The 17,545-nt window shown below is 39.0% G+C and overlaps 1 protein-coding gene across 8 annotated transcripts in view; it reads right to left on the bottom strand.

Moving 5' to 3' along the window:
* nin (ninein (GSK3B interacting protein)) overlaps positions 1 to 17,545 on the bottom strand; it is a 77,146-nt gene that overhangs the window by 47,401 nt on the left and 12,200 nt on the right. For 7 of the 8 annotated variants that reach the window (XM_062041192.1, XM_062041190.1, XM_062041191.1 and 4 more), the window contains exons 3-8: positions 11,771 to 11,867; positions 8,640 to 8,818; positions 2,917 to 2,962; positions 2,646 to 2,824; positions 2,425 to 2,571; positions 1,468 to 1,635 (exon numbers count right to left, since the gene is read on the bottom strand). In XM_062041192.1, coding sequence (XP_061897176.1) covers positions 1,468 to 1,635; positions 2,425 to 2,571; positions 2,646 to 2,824; positions 2,917 to 2,962; positions 8,640 to 8,818; positions 11,771 to 11,867 — 816 coding nt within the window. Of the gene's footprint in view, positions 1 to 1,467; positions 1,636 to 2,424; positions 2,572 to 2,645; positions 2,825 to 2,916; positions 2,963 to 8,639; positions 8,819 to 11,770; positions 11,868 to 17,545 lie in introns of those variants that run through there. The other variant, XM_062041195.1, reaches the window with a different exon arrangement.

Genomic DNA, 17,545 nt, shown 5'->3' with positions numbered 1-17,545 from the left:
AGTAGCATTACTGCTAATTTGTAGCATCATTTGAAAAGTCACCCGCTAGAGAATGAAGAGTGTTTGAAACTCCGCATGTCAACATCTCCGTTCGGTGGCACACCAACAAAATGCCGAGGCAACCATTTCCACATCAACACCGTATGAAAAAAATAGTCAACAACAGAAGGAGATAACGTCCGCAGGAACCTACCACATAGCGAAGGACATACACTATTTGATTTCCTATTATGCCGCTCATTTTTATTTGACAATATCTTGTGTGACATCATGCACAAAAGTGCACTTTATTTGTTTTAAACTATTGTAGTGGCGTTCTGTACAAAAAGTGCACTTTAATTTAGTGTTGTTTTGATATGTCATCTTAGTGACATCATGCACAAAAGTGCACTTATAGCTCGTTTTAAAATGTCTCTGACAATCTTGCACTTTCTGTTTTGAAATGACATGAATGTTTGTGCCACTGCTTAATAACTGTTTAATAAACACACTTTTGGTCAATTGACTTAGTTGTGATTTCCCTCTCTGCATGAAAATTTAAAATGAGCATATATTAATATAGTATGAAGAAGAATGTTTTAATGTAGACACATAGAATCATCATACTGCTGTGATTATATGCATCAAGTGTTCATTCAAGGCTAAGGTAAAATATTGAGATGTATATCGGCCTAAAAATATCGAGATATTAAAAAAAGGCCATATCGCCCAGCTCTACTCAAAAGTAGGGGTATTCTGTGTGTGTAAGCTAGCGGTCCCACCTGCTCATATCGACACAAAGATTGTGGATGACTGACAAGAGGCTTCACTTTGTCTGTTCATTTAATTCTATTGTCAAATAAACGTGCTCAGGTGCTGAGAGCGATGCACAATGTGAGGCCTCTCGTATTCAATTTGAAAGCCAGAGAGGAAGAAAAGAGAAACGCAGACATGGCAATTTATCGACGTTATTAAGTTCATTTTCATTTGTCATTCAATTAATTGACCTATCGGTCCAGGCCTACAATAGTGTGATTTTTTTTAAATGCCTCTGAATATCGTAATCAATGCTTTTTAATGCCATTTAAGGCCCTAATTTTTTTGCAAAATCCATCTGATGACTCATTGCTTTTAATGACCCGCTAAAACCCTTAAATAAGCACTGTGATGTCATATAAATCAGTGGTCCCCAACCTTTTTGTACTTGCGGACCGGTCAATGCTTGGGGTAGTAAAAAAAAAAAAAAAATTTTTTTTTTTGTCATAAAGAAATACAATCATGTGTGCTTACGGACTGTATCCCTGCAGACTGTATTGATTTATATTGATATATAATGTATATATTGTGTTTTTTATGTTGATTTATTTATTTATTTATTTTTTTATTATTATTTTTTTCCTAAACTTCTTGTGCGGCCGCGGCCCGGTACCAATCGGTCCGCGGCCCGGTGGTTGGGGACCACTGATATAAATAGATAGTGTTGGTCACCTGCAGGATCTCAGTGCTGTTTTCAATGCCCTCCTCCATCCAAGCGTCCATGACGGACTCGACCGGAGTGAAGCCGGTGCCGTCGTCCAGGGTGGAGAAGAGCCGCGTGCCGATGGTGCCTATCAGGGCCGAGGGGGTGGCGATTCTGCGGCCCACCTCGTCGAAGGGCTGAGGGGATACCAACAGCATGAGACTAAACTGCTGTGCTTAAAAAGGTTCCCTATTGTGTAAAAGTGGCATATTTCAGAACAGAAATATGTTCATCGCCACCAAATGTCGTCAGAAAAAAATGATCATATCTCCACTTTTGAGAGAAGAGACTTTCACATTTTTGAAGTTGTATCTCTTCATGACATAAAGCAAAAACCACTACGAATGATACCATCTCTGACCCGGCCCTAGCGAGAGGAGAGCACACAGCATATACACTGCCACTTCACAGAAGACAGCTTTGCAAAAAATATATTTCACAAAGATGATAAAAGAAAAACATGCTTTTGAATAGGGTCTATAAAAGATCTTTATGTTGAGAAGCGTCTGTTCGTTTTAAATATTGCAAAAGAAGTATAACCTGCCAAAGTCAAACTCTTTTAGGTATTTACAGTTAGGTCATTACATAAGACAAAATATCTCATCATCTGATTCCCTCCCAGAGGAAAATTCTTTCTTCAAGCTCCTGCTTGGCCCACCAGAAGCAAAGGGCTTAATTTCAAAATTGGTGTGCACTTTCTCACACAAACATGCACAGCCTGATATTACATTTAAACAAAAGTGGGAAGATGATCTCACCATCACTATTCAAGCAACAATCATTGGTACTTTAACTTTTAACTGTAAATAAGCAATTCAGAGTCCAAAAAGACCCACAATGCATTGCGTTTCCACGTCACACTTTCAAGCCCAACTTTTCTATCCGTCTTTAAACAGGAAGCAGGAAGTTTAACATCCCGCGCTCACCTGAGTGGAGTGGTGTCGTTTAAGCTGCCGGTAAGGAGTGGAAGCAGACGGGGTGGCAGGTTTGCTGTAGCTTAAAACCATGGAGACAAAGTCTTGAACGTTAATCCATCTGTCACCGTTCAGACTTTGGACCACATCGGCACTTATCTGACAGAGAGCAGTAGATCATTTAGAGGCGCACTTGAAAACACAGGAGGAGAAACATCAATCGTCTTCCTTACCTCCAGGCCCAGACAGTCGCAGAGAGCGAGCAGATCAGCGTGATCGGCGCAGCCGTCCCACGATATGGCCAAGTCCTCACAGGCCTCTTGAAACCTCGCCTCGAGATGCTGCAAGCGGAGAGCCTTGACGGACGCTCCAGGCGTGCTCGGCTCGTCTGGGTTCCACAGATGCATCTGGCCTGCATCGAATTAAAAAATACGAAAAAAGGCCGACATGAGTTTGGGACAAATGTTAGAAAAGAAAATTCTGGAAGGGGGGGAGAGTACAAACCTTCTGCTTGATACTCCTCGGTGCTCGTTTCAACAGCATTCCAACGCTGATGAAGAGAAACCAAAGAGCAATTTAGCATTCATATGAGGAAAAAGATAGAAACGATTAAAATAATCTACCTCTCATGTCAGCAAGTTCACTTCAACATGATCATAACTAGAGATGTCGATAAATGCTTTCAAATGTAATATCGGAAATTATCGGTATCGGTTTCAACCTCCCGATATTCCCGGGAGACTCCCGTATTTCAGTGCCTCTCCCGAAAATCTCCCGGGGCAACCATTCTCCTGATTTCCACCCGGACAACATTATTGGGGGCGTGCCTTAACATCTACAACCTGTCGTCACGTCCGCTTCTCCTCCATACAAACAGCGTTCTGGCCCAGTCACATAATATATGCGGCTTTCACACACACATTAGTGAATGCAATGCATACTTGATCAATAGCCATACAGGTCACACTGAGGGTGACCGTATAAACAACTTTAACACTGTTACAAATATGCGCCACACTGTGAACCCACACCAAACAAGAATGACAAACACATTTCGGGAGAACATCCGCACCGTAACACAACCCAACAAATACCCAGAACCCCTTGCAGCACTAACTCTTCCGGGATGCTACAATATACACCCCCCGCTACCACCAAACCCCGCTCCCCCCTAAGGATTTGCAAATCATTGTATTCTGTTTTTATTTACGAATTACATAACATGCCAACTTCGCTGGTTTTGGGGTTTGTACAATACTTACAGTATAGATACTTTGTAGGGTGCAACATAACATATTCTGGAAATTCCAGCCTGGAAAAAAGCTACTTCCTAGTTAGACAGCATACCATAGATAGCATATACAGTACTGCCATCTAACGTCTCGGGATTACAACAGCATTGCAATCGAGACTCAAATGGTGTAAGACAGGGGTGTCCAAACTTTTTCCAAAGCTAGCAGGGGCCATTTTGATATTTTTTATTTTAAAAAGCAATACAATATATGTATAAAAAATATACATTTAGGCTTCCACTCAGGCTTGATCCCAGGGACCCCAAAGGGTTTTGGTCCAAAAAATTAAAAAAATCTGTCATTATTCAGTATTATTATTTGTGTTATTATTCAAGTTTTTAAATCTCTAGATCAACATTAGGTCTATCTGTCAATATAACATTTTTTAAAGATTTAAATTGTATGCTCTTTTTGCTCTTAATGAAAAAAACACAAAATATGCAATATTTTCACCCAATAACATTTTTAAGTGGGCTATTTGAGATTATATAATAATTGGAGCCTTAAAAAGGTCAACAACTCATAACACCATTGATTTTAATTCATTATTATTTTTTGAGCAATGACACTTAAAAACTAATCACACTAAAATTGTAGGGGATCCAAAAGGGTCCTTACTCATTAAAGTGCTAAAAAAGAAATTTTACATTTTTTTTTACTGTTTACTTTTAACACAATAATCTCGAGATCAACTTCAGATCTATCTGTCAATTATACGTTTTATTGTTGTTTATGTTTTTTGTTTGTTCGTTTAAGGCCCTTCTTTAAAAAAAAAAACAGCTCGTTTTTTTACATGGCAAACACAAAATATGCAACATTTTCCCCAAAAAATATCTCAAAATATTTAATGTGACGTAATTGGAGCCTTGAATAGGTCAATAATTCATAATGACATTGATTTTGATTCATTATTATTTTTTAAAGTAAGAAACAGCCTACATGGCAGCTTTGTGTGATTAGAGTAAACATTGCTACATTTTCTTGTTACATTTCACCTGTTTGCTCTTTAAATACCACTTTTAATGGTTTTTATTTTTTTTCAATCGTATTTTTAAAATGTGCCGTGGGGTCGTTAAAAAATAACCTGCGGGCCGCAAATGGCCCCCGGACCGCACTTTGGACACCCTGGTGTAAGAAAACAATATATAACAACTGGACAGCACAGTTATTATAATCAGCTCATTTTAAAATATTACATATAAAAATAAAATACTACTATCAAACAATTAACACTTATTAACACACAAAAGTTGGTACCGTATGGATTTCCAGGTACTGGGAATTTGTACCGTATCGGTTCAAATGTGAACACTGCCCATACCTAGTGAGCCAGTGAGTCTAATAATAATTAATAATTGAGCTTACAAGTCATGCAAGTCAGGGTTTCCCACACATTCATTTATTTGTGGCGGCCCGCCATGAAAGAATTACGTCCGCCACAAATAAAAAATGTATTTATATTAGAAACACAACATGTGTCTATAACAAAGGGTGCAAAGTCTGCAGGCCGTAGGAAACACATGGTTAAGTGTAGGGAGTAAAACTGATGGCAGTCTAAAGTTCAAGATTTTTGGAGCTCTTTGTTCAGTGGATCAGATGTTTGATGAAGCTCTGTGTCTATCTACCACCACTACTGTTTTCTGTTTATTTGTTACTGACTGTGGCAGGACACCTCTGCCTCTGTTTCACTTTATGTTGCTGGTAAATAATATGGTTGTAGTAGTAAGCTAAAGTTAAATTATTTAGTATGCACTAATTAAAGGGGCAGAGCTTTGAGACATTTTAGCTTTTATATTTTTTGTAAGAACCACAATTAATAAATATATTTCAGTGAATAACTTATTGTTCAAATCTGTATATAAATATGTACATAAAGTGTTGTAATTATATTGTAAAATGGATGGACGTTTAAAACAAAACTGTTATTATTAATGAGTAAGTATACATTTTTTGAACCTTTTTAGAGAAAATCAAATCATTGTAGTAAATTATGCAAATTACTTGATGATGTCATGGTGACCACGCCCATAGCCACGCCCCCACCGCCACAGGTATCTTGGCAGTTTATGGGAAACACTGCAAGTGATGAATAAACCTCAGGGCATGGAACAAACTCAGCTGGCTAATTGTCCTGCAGCTGCTGCTTTTGTAGGTTTTAACTTGAGTTTAGGTTTAATATAAGACGGGGAGTGGGGGGGCTGACAAAGAGCACAAAAGGGGCTTTTGGGAAGGCACGGGCCCCTGGTGAAGTCATAAGGTCAACTGGGTGGTAGTAAAAAAAAAAAAAAAAAGGTGCTTCATTTCCAAAAAACTATTGATTATTACTGTATATAGCAACACACATTTCATTTCTTTACTTTTGGCAGAGCAAGGACGTTACAGGGCAAGGGCCTTCTATTACTGTTTGTGACGCAACACAGTGAAGGAATGAAGAACAGATGGAGGATTTGCAAGAGGCGTTCTGATGCACGCATGGTGTGTAGAGGCATCCCGGACAAGGAGGGGAAGAGGGCTTCATTGTTCCTCCTCCTCAACTTCAACCTGAGCCATACAACCATCTGCTGCTCAGCCAAGCATCATTGTCGCCACTCTGATTAGTCAAAACCAAACCAAACCAAGGGACACGCTTCGGGTTCATTGTCCCCGAAACAGCGCCGCTAGGCATCTGGGCTGGGATCAGACAAAGGGCACCGGCCATGACGGGGACCAGCTGAGAGTTCTTTGTCAACATTTGAAAATGTTTGCAGCACACATTTAAGATTCTCAGGAAAACCTACAAAAAAACCCTGCATACGATTCTCCTTTAAAGCAACACCAACTTTAACAACTTTTAATAACTTTTTTTTAACTTTGCCTATCATTCACAAGCCCTATTTAAAACATGAGCACATATGTTTTTTTCTTTTGTTACGCACTGTAAGTTGTAAAATATGGCCAGTAAGAGGTGGCTAACAAAGCAACTAATGGAAGTACACTATCCCGCCTATAAAGCCCTCTAAAAACATCCAAAAACCACCAACAATGCTCCATTTACATTTTGTGATCTGCATATAAACTAAGTATTTGCCTATTAGTGATTCTAATAACAATATTGCAGACTACTTTTAGCGGCGCCGTTATCACAGAGCGCTAACTAGCTTATGCGGCTATATTGGCATACTGAGTGGGTGAGCTGCTGCATTGCCACTGAGCTGGTGAAAGTTAATTCCAATTATAAATAATGCCTCTCACCTGGGTAGTAGAAGGATGTGGCCATAAGCCAAAAATGCCAAGAAAGACACAGAAAAATGCTTGTTTGCGGTGCCTTTTTTTTTTTTTTTTTTTAACTTTTAGGTGGTTTATGATTAATTCTTCATCCAAACGAGAATATATAAACATCCCATCAGTCGGCATCCCAGGAGAGCAGACATTATACAGTAAGTGATTGATTTATTATGTTTGTAGTTTGTAAATCTTGTTTAGCACTTAGCAATACTGCTACATGATGCTTAGTGTTTCACTAAAGCTGGATCGGTTTAGCACACCGTTTCCCAAACTTGTAGATCATCCTCTGTATATTCAGGCTCAAAAATATAAGGTTCTGGATCATCATTTGTCCCAAAAGTAGTCTTAGTTGTCTCCCATGAAGCCTGCTATGAGTAGTATGTTTATTGTTGTTGACGGGAAAAGTGAGCGAACATTGTGATGCATCCATCAATCCATATTCTACTGCTTGTCCCTTTTGGTGTTGCGGGGGGTGCTGGAGCCTATCTCAGCTGCATTTGGGCGGAAGGCGGGGTACACCCTGGACAAGTCGCATCCGTACGCTTAAAATTAGCAAAATATGTAAATATTACAGGTTATTATGAATGTGCCCGTTACTACATTACATATTTACTTACTTATATAAAACGATAATGAATGCCTTCGGATGTTTTTTCAAACAGTTTATAGGCGGAATTGAGCGACTCTCATTGGCTCCATTGTTAGCCAAATTTTGCTCGCATTTGTTTGCGAGTAAGAATGCATATATTAAAAAAAAAACTACATTACAGGCTAAAGGTTTGGACACACCTCATTTCAATGCGTTTTCTTTATTTTCAAGACTATTTGCATTGTAGATTGTCACTGAAGGCATCAAAACTATGACACCTGTGAAGTAAAAACCATTTCAGGTGACTACCTCTTGAAGCTCATGGAGAGAATGCCAAGAGTGTGCAAAGCAGTAATCAGAGCAAAGGCTGGCTATTTTGAAGAAACTAGAATATAAAACATGTTTTCAGTTACTTCACCTTTTTTTTTGTTAAGTACATAACTCCACATGTGTTCAGTTTTGATGCCTTCGGTGACAATCTACAATGTAAATAGTCATGAAAATAAAGAAAACGCATTGAATGAGAAGGTGTGTCCAAACTGTATGTGTTCTTGCCTTACATAAGGATTGTGAATGATAGGCAACATAGCAAAGAAGTGCAGTTCCCATTTAAGGAAACGTCAAAGCAAGCTTAGTAGTCACTTCAACAATCAACTAAACTCAACGCTGTCTGCACTGGTGCTCTGTCAGCACAGGGAGAGACGGATTATATGCAGAAAGATCAACAGGCTCAGCAAAACTGGAGCGACACCAACAACCTGTTTGCACTTTCGCCACAGGTGTCACATGCAGGCACAGGTAAATAAAGCAACCTCCCCTTGGGCTTGAAAATTCCTCAACTGAGAAACCAGTGCGACAATGGACACCATCTCGGATCCGAACACTAAACATAAGACATACTAACCTCATTGCGTTACTGCACATTGTTGTGCAGTGAAAAGTCAAACGTTCCAGGTTCCGACACATGCATGCCGCTAAGCTGATTAGCTAAGAATAACACCTCGCCAGCCAGCTCAGAGAGATACGCTCCGTACAAGGACGGCGGTCGATAAGGGCGGCATCCTCACGTGTGCTGCGTTTACCTCGCGCTTTCTCGGAATGGCTGAGTCATAGTTGTCCTTGGCGGCGTGGCCCTGATCGGGGTGTTCGGAATCTGCCTCGTCCTCGCACAAGTCTGAATTGGTGTCGACGATTACGGGCGCGGAGCGGCGGCCGTAACGCTTGCTGCCCTTCACGAACTTTGGCTGGATCTCGGGAGACTCTGAGGGATAAAGAACAGGAGACAAAATCCAGTGTTTCCCACACATTCATTTATTTGTGGCGGCCCGCCACGAAAGAATTACGTCCGCCACAAATTAAAAAAAAAAAAAAAAAAAAAAAATATTATTATTTTTTTTTTTTTTTTTGTCCTGTCCAGCTTCTCAGGCAAATCATATAGTTGATGTAGATGCCCATATAGGCTGTTCAGATTTACTTTACAAAAGAGAAGTGTAGGATACTTCTCTTGTTGCCTTATTTGTATTTGACCACTACTGTTTTCTGTTTATTTGTTACTGACTGTGGCAGGACACCTCTGCCTCTGTTTCACTTTATGTTGCTGGTAAATAATATGGTTGTAGTAGTAGGCTAAAGTTAAATTATTTAGTATGCACTAATTAAAGGGGCAGAGCTTTAAGAGACATTTTAACTTTTATATTTTATAAGATATATATTTTGTAAGAACCACAATTAATAAATACATTTCAGTGAATAACTTATTGTTCAAATCTGTATATAAATATGTACATAAAGTGTTGTAATTATATTGTAAAATGGATGGACGGATGGATGGATGGACCTTTAAAACAAAACTGTTATTATTAATTAGTAAGTATACATTTTTTGGGCCTTTTTAGAGAAAATCATATTATTGTAGGAAATTATGCAAATTACTCGATGATGTCATGGTGACCACGCCCATAGCCACGCCCCCACCGCCACAGGTATCTTGGCAGTTTATGGGAAACACTGAACTCATTGAGTCAATGGTACAATTGTGGTTTCACCATCCGAACTTACACTGCATCCAGAAAGTAGCACAGCGATTCACTATTTCTACATTTTCTTATGTTACAGCCTAATTCCAAAATAGAATAAATTAAGTTTTGTCCTAAAACTAAAAATATCACATGTACATAAGTGTAAACCACACTGCTCCTCTTGAATTCGAGGTTCAACTATACGGCGTAGCCTCCTCTCCAGTACACCTGAATTGACCTTACCGAGAAGGCTAAGGAGTGTAATCCCACGATAGTTGGACACACCCTTCGGTTCCCTTTCTTAACCCTTGTGTAATGTTCATATTGTTGTTACTCAGCCAGCGTTTGTGGGTCTGATGGACCCGTTGCGTTTTGTGGCTTTTAATGCCTCACAATCAAACACTTTTATGTTAAAATACTGAACAGATGTTTATCTTATCCCAATAAACATCTGCTCAGTATTTTAACATAAAAGTGTTTGATTGTTTTGTCATCTCGTCGAACTGAACGTAGGCTGTGAAGATTGTGTATTCGACATGAGAGGTATCACTCCTCTTTATATTCTGCTCAAGAGTTTGAGCAGAAATATGTCATATAGGAATTAACTACACACAATAAAACATTACCAAAATTATGTGTCACATGAATGGTTTTTAAAGTAATACCTTTGTAACAGATGTTTACCTTATCCCAATAAACATCTGTTCTGTATTTTAACATAAAAGTGTTTGATGCGCTCAATTTGCTTCATTGATAACGAGGTTGTTGTTTTCCAATTTTCCGTCAAATTAAATATGCCGCAGCTGTATGCCTTCAGAATATTGGAGCGAGTTGATTTTTTTTAATTCATAATTTTCTAATGTTCAAAATACTTTGGGGATTTGCTTCGTTATACCCAGAAATACAATGTGAGTTGTTTTTTGTCAAGTGTTTGATTTCATAAAGCACAAGTGTAACAAAACTATAAGTGGTGTTATCGTCATTTTAGGAATCGAACCGAGTTTGCGGCTCGAGGTGGGTTTTATTTGGGGGTAATGGGCTCAAATGGCTCTTTGTATGCTGAAGGTTGCCGACCTCTGTGTTAGTAGGGGTGTAACGGTACACAAAAATTTCGGTTCGGTACGTACCTCGGTTTAGAGGTCACGGTTCGGTTCATTTTCGGTACAGTAAGAAAACCACAAAATATACATTTTTGGGTTATTTATTTACCAAATTTGCAAAATCTTTCACCAAAAATATTTTTCTTAGTGGAATATTTGATGTGAAGTAATCAGAACCTTGGATAGGTCAATAATTCATAATAACATTGATTTTGATTCAATATTATGTTTTGGGCAATGACACTTTGAAAGAGAAAAAAAACAGCTTTGTTTTATTAGTCAACATTGCAACTTTTTCTAAATTACATTTAACCTTTATTATTTCACTTTTGTTATGTTTTTGTTCATTTTAATAACATTTTTAGAATGTGCCGTGGGCCTTTAAAACATTAGCTGTGGGCCGCAAATGGCCTCCGGAGCACACTTTTGACACCCTTGCTATAGATAATAAAAAATTAAATCTGATAAATCTATGGATTAAAAAAAACAGAGCCTGGCGACGCATGCGCGTTTATCATAACTCTCTCGCTCTCTCTGTCTCTGCCCCTCCCTCACCACACAATTTGTTTTGTTTTTAACCCCTTCTTAACCCTGAACGTACATTGAAAATAAACGCAACCCTAACTCAAAATGCCGGACATTTGAAGCATTTAAGAAACTCCGCCCTGACAGCTCCGCAAAAGAGGACATGTCCGGTGAAAAGAGGACATATGGTCAAGTCTATCGTAGCCCGTTAGCTGCTAGCATGGCGTGTGTTGTGCCTCGGTGTGCATTGTTTACACAACGTGCGTTACGCTACTTAATATGTCCGTGTGGAAACTTGTTCGGTACACCTCCGAACCGAACCGGAACCCCCGTACCGAAACGGTTCAATACAAATACACGTACCGTTACACCCCTATGTGTTAGTCAAATTACACATTTAGTTGCAAGGTGCAAAATGCTGGACAATGTGTCGGGACTCTTAAGGGCACAAATCAAAGTCCAAACAGCTCAGTTGTCAACCAACTTGCACTTTTTCCCCGCTTAGACCAACTCTGCTTCTCCACTAATTGGCAATGACGCACCACCAAGCAGCAAGAGAATGTGGGTTACCTGGTCTGGGGGCCGGAGGGTCCTGCTTCGCTCGGGGGGCTTCGATGCCAGATGACAGGACCAAAATCAGTGCATCCTTAAACTGGTGGAAGTCGACCTGCAAGGGAAGCTCAAAATGAGACGCAAGTAGCTTTTAACAAGGACACGTTCAGTAGATTCCTGAGACTGGATGTCATTCTCGGAGGATGGCTGACCCTGGGTGTCTGGGGTTGGTTGGAGGATGGGGCTGGGGCACGCTTGATGAATCAACAGCTGCTGATTGTGAATATGGTGATTTTCTTTGTACATCCAGGCTGGCGTCTGCCGCTTTGGTTGAATCAGAAAGGCTTTTCTTTTTAAATTCATTGTTGGGTGCCATGAGTGGGCAATCGGGTCACTGCCCCCACCAACCTACCCGCCCCCGCTCTGGTTATTCAGCTTGCACCGCAATGTCTGTCCACACACTGATGTGGAAAAGCAAACTCTGGCATGCTTGTTTTCTTCATTGGCCCAGTTGGTTTGTTTGGTTGCGAACGCAGCCATCAATTTTAACTTTTTTAAGGTCAAGGCAAGTGTTGCCTTAAATGAGGGCTCATATTTTAGAGCACCCAGGCAAGTTAGAAGTTTTAAAAAAATCATTATTAATATAAAAGCTTGTCAGCTTTTTGTCATTTCATGATGCTTTTATCTCTATTTTTACATTTTGATAGAGGGAGGTATTTTTTTTAAAAAAGTATTTATTTGTTTAAGTTATGTACATTTATATGTCCATGTATCGGGACAGATCCGTTTAAGAGCGCACTAATGTGTTTAGATGGAGACAGGTGTGGACAATATTGGAGACAGACACACTTGTCCCCACACTAAAAGTATACAGCGAAGGAGAAAACTATTTGATGTTTCGCAGCAGGCGATGTGTCGTGAACGTTGTCACAACTTGTTTATAAAGTCTTTACTTTGTTGACTGGGATGTTCACTCGTCCTTTATTCAACTGCAAACTGTATCAGTGTTCAAATAACAACAATACTAGCTAAAATGTTTTGTCATCTCATCGAACTGAACGTAGGCTGTGAAGATTGTGTATTCGATGTGAGAGGTATCACTCCTCTTTATATTCTGCTCAAGAGTTTGAGCAAAAATATGTCATATAGGAATTAACCACACAATAAAACATTAACAAAATGATGTGTCACATGAATGTTTTTTAAAGTAATACCTTTGTGACATGAAAAAAACACAAGTAATGTAAAAAAAAACAACCTTGTTTACTTTGTGATATTAAAATAAAACACAAAGCAGTTTGGCCAATGAAGATGAAGTCTAATAAACAAGCTTTGTTCTTCTCTTGGTTCAGTACAACCGCTTGGCCAACAAATATAAAGAAGAGTGACACCTCCTACATCGAATACACAATCTTCACAGCCTACGTTCAGTTCGATGAATGACAAAACATTTTAGCTAGTAGTGATGTTATATGAACACTGATACAGTTTGCAGTTAAATATAGGACGCGTGAACATCCCAGTCAACAAATGAAGACTTTATAAACAAGTAGTGACAAAGTTCACGACACATCGCCTGCTGCAAAACATCAAATAGTTTTCTCCTTCGCTGTATACATTTAATGTGGGGACATGTGTGTCTGTCTCCAATATTGTCCACACCTGTCTCCATCTAAACACAGCAGTGCGCTCTTAAACGCAAAAATGACGTTAAACCAAGAGCTTGCCTATGGTTTACTCCGAGGGGAAATCTCTGTGTAGTTAGTCCGCCATGATTATCAAGCCAAACGACGTTAGTGCGCATGCGCCTGACTTTGTGTTGCCTAAAATGCATTAATAAATGAATTAAAAAATTAGACGGTAATACTAAACCGCCTGGAATTTTATCGCAAATTATCATTATACCGTTTACTGTTACATCCCTAGTCCATTAACAAGTAAGAAGTCAAGGGCGGTCACGGCATGTTCCTTTCGCAGATGTCGGTCAATTTTTTAGGGTTTACGGCAAATTACAAGGGCGGTCGCGGCTTTTGCTGCAGTTCCATCCATCCATTTTCTACTGCTTGTCCCTTACGTGGTCGCGGGGGGTGCTGGAGCCTATTGCCGTGGTTAAATTCGAGCCCTGAGTCATGTCCAATCACTAGTTCTCTTCGGACCCTGGCACAGTTAGAGCAATCGACCAATCAGGTTTGACCCGAAACAGTATATTTACGTGATGACATAAAAACGGTGGTGTCCGATAAAACTTTTTCACCTCTAACACGATACAAATATTGGAGCTTTGAATATTGGTTCCATATCAGCAGTAATACTTGTATTATTTCGCAACGTTAGAAAAGGCTCGATCAAGATAAATTAGTCAAACAGAGAAAAACACTAATCTATTTACTATTAACCACCAGGAATGGACTTACGCTGTCCATAAGTTGAAGTGGAGTGGTAATTGTTTCTTGGCCACAATAATTCACTAAGTTACGCTCACGATCCAGTAAGTTGAACAATGGGGACACATTTGTTACTGGATACTTTTTAATATGCTTCTGCCTTGGAGACTTTGTATGTGTAAATTAAGGATGTAACGATATGAAAATGTAGTATCACGGTTATTGTCACCAAAATTGTGCGTCACTGGCGGTTTAAATTCACTTCCTGTTGACGTAGTGTTTCCAGTATCGATGGATCACTCTAGGACAGCACAACCTGCATCTTTAATGTGCATGATTGAATAGCGTAGTTGCTCAGACAGTAATGTGTTTGCGCAAGTTTAGATCAAATCAAATCAAATCAACTTTATTTATAAAGCACATTTAAAATTTACCACAGGGGTAGCCAAAGTGCTGCACAATGGGCAGGTTAAAAATAATACGAGAACCGAGCAAACACAACACAACACAAACAGAACACGATAAAAAAAAATATATATATATATAAAAACATGAAAACAGGTTCACAGCAGGTGTATTATGGGGCGCCATTGCAGGATGGGTATCACTCAGTGTTAAAAGCCATGGAATAAAAGTATGTTTTTAAGAGATATTTAAAAACAGGAAGAGAGGAGGCTTGTCTAACACTCAGAGGTAGGTCGTTCCAGAGCTTGGGAGCAGCAGCAGCGAAAGCTCTGTCACCTCTAAGCCTCAGCCTTGTGTCCGGGACCGTCAGTAGCAGCCGAGATTGTTTAGACATTTAAAAACAAATAAAAGGAGTTTGAAATTGATTCTGTAACGCAGATTGAGGAATGTTGCTTTTTTATGGAGGAATTAATTAATGTCTCTTATTTTCATGGTAGCACTGAAGATAGCTAGCGCTAGCTTGCTTCTCCAGTAAATGAGCAGTGTGTATCAAAGTGTTATCAATCCTATCCAGGAGATCGCAAAAAAGCCGCTGCCTGACCAGGGCTCAGAAAATCTGCAGAGACTCCTCCCACCCCCACCAAGAACTGTTTTCACTGCTGGACTCTAGAAAGAGGTTCCGCAGCCTACGTAGACGAACCCACAGGTTCTGTAACAGCTTCTTCCCTGAGGCCGTAAGACTCTTGAACGCATTAAAATAATCCCCTCAATTCCCCCCAAAAATTGATTAACTCGCTGGAATATAAAGACAATACAACATACATCCATAAACGTGGATGCATATGCAAAAGTGCAATATATTTATCTGTACAGTAATCTATTTATGTCTGCACCTTATTGCTTTTTTTATCCTGCACTACCATGAGCTAATGCAACGAAATGTCGTTCTTATCTGTACTGTAAAGTTCACATTTGAATGACTATAAAAAGGAAGTCTAGTCTAATGTAAATATTATGAAACTATACATATTTGATACTTGTTTATGTTGACAAAAGTGGTTTTAGACTACAATATTTTTCCACTTAAGGCCACTTATTATGTGTGTCTATCTTGTGTGCTTAGCTGTTGTGTAGCTGCTAGCTCCTAGTAGCCTTCAGCCTACCGTGTTTACTTCTTCTAAATGACTTTATTAAAATTGAAGAGAAGACCTACCTTGTGTGTTTATTGAAGGACATTTAGATTTTAACTGGCTGTCCATCTTTGCACACGTAGGACATTTTACATGCAAGACCATATAATCCCATACATGTTCTTTTTGCTGATATCAAACCAGATAGAGACAGACAGAACACGGCTTTTGGTTTTTTAGCATGTTTCTGGTTAGCGTGTTGTCTGATGGCAAAAACGTCTTGTTCCTGGCAGATCATTTCGTCAATGTGTTTAAGTTCACATAGCTTCAAGCCTTCTATATTGTCCACAGAATTAGTGAAGTGGTCAACAAAGCTCACAGCCAATCGGGAAGTAGGTCTGGTGAGTTAACCAGTCCTAATCTCACTTGACACAGTTTGGATTTTTGAGGTATTTAGTAAGCAAAGCGTGGAAAGATGAAACCGACCAGGTTTACAAACCCAGAAAACTACAACTAATTCAGTGAAAAGAAAGATATTGAACATGTATTTCCACATTTCATTGTTTGTTTTTGGTTTTAACGTTGCTTTCCCCCAAAACTCCCACTAATTGGCGAGACGGGCTTGTCATTCATTAGCTTTGTAGCTATGACGATTGAACTAATTTCCATTTATTGCATTGCAGCGCCAAAGCATCTGAGTGCGTGTTGATTAGACAGCCTGGTTGCCGTGACAACACACGCCTGCAGTGAGACTTGATTGAGCTAACAAAGCCCAGCGAGGCCGAAAAGGTTCAACAGGGCTGGCTGACGTTGTCAAATAAAGACAAAAAGCTGCATTTGGCCACAAAGAAACATTCACATCAGACATTTCCTCCTATTTAATTAATATTTAAGTCTTGTTCTGTTGTTAAATTCATACAACTTATTATATTGCATAAAAAGATGAAACTACACCAGTGTTTCCCACACATTCATTTATTTGTGGCGGCCCGCCACAAAAGAATTAAGGCCGCCACAAAAAAACAATTTTTTAAAACATTTTTTTAATTTATTTTTTGTCCTGTCCAGCTTCTCAGGCAAATTATATAGTTGATGTAGATGCCCATATCGGCTGTTCAGATTTATTTTACAAAAGAGAAGTGTAGGATCAAGATTTTTGGAGCTCTTTGTTCAGTGGATCAGATGTTTGATGAAGCTTTGTGTCTATCTACCACCACTACTGATTTCTGTTTATTTGTTACTGACTGTGGCAGGACACCTCTGCCTCTGTTTCACTTTATGTTGCTGGTAAATAATATGGTTGTAGTAGTAGGCTAAAGTTAAATTATTTAGTATGCACTAATAGAAGGGGCAGAGCTTTAAGAGACATTTTAGCTTTTGTATTTTTATAAGATATATTTTTTGTAAGAACCACAATTAATAAATATATTTCAGTGAATAACTTATTGTTCAAATCTGTATATAAATATGTACATAAAGTGTTGTAATTATATTGTAAAATGGATGGATGGATGGACGTTTAAAACAAAACTGTTATTATTAATTAGTAAGTATACATTTTTTGAGCCTTTTTAGAGAAAATCATATCATTGTAGTAAATTATGCAAATTGCTCGATGATGTCACAGTGACCACACCCATAGCCACGCCCCCATCGCCACAGGTATCTGGGCAGTTTATGGGAAACACTGCTCAATATATTTTTACTTTAAACTTGATATTCGATAAATATCTCGATATATTTTTCGGTGAAAGTATACATGTAAAGATATTCATTTTTTAGCGATATTCACTGAAATTGAAGTGGATGACAATTGTAATGTAAACACTTTTATTAACCCAGTTAGTCAAGATGGGTGTTAACAGCACAGAAAA

Source organism: Entelurus aequoreus, linkage group LG03, assembly GCF_033978785.1.
Source record: "Entelurus aequoreus isolate RoL-2023_Sb linkage group LG03, RoL_Eaeq_v1.1, whole genome shotgun sequence".
Taxonomy (NCBI): domain Eukaryota; kingdom Metazoa; phylum Chordata; class Actinopteri; order Syngnathiformes; family Syngnathidae; genus Entelurus; species Entelurus aequoreus.
The sequence above is the reverse complement of the archived record's forward strand: the minus strand, read 5'-3'. Positions and strand labels throughout refer to the sequence as shown.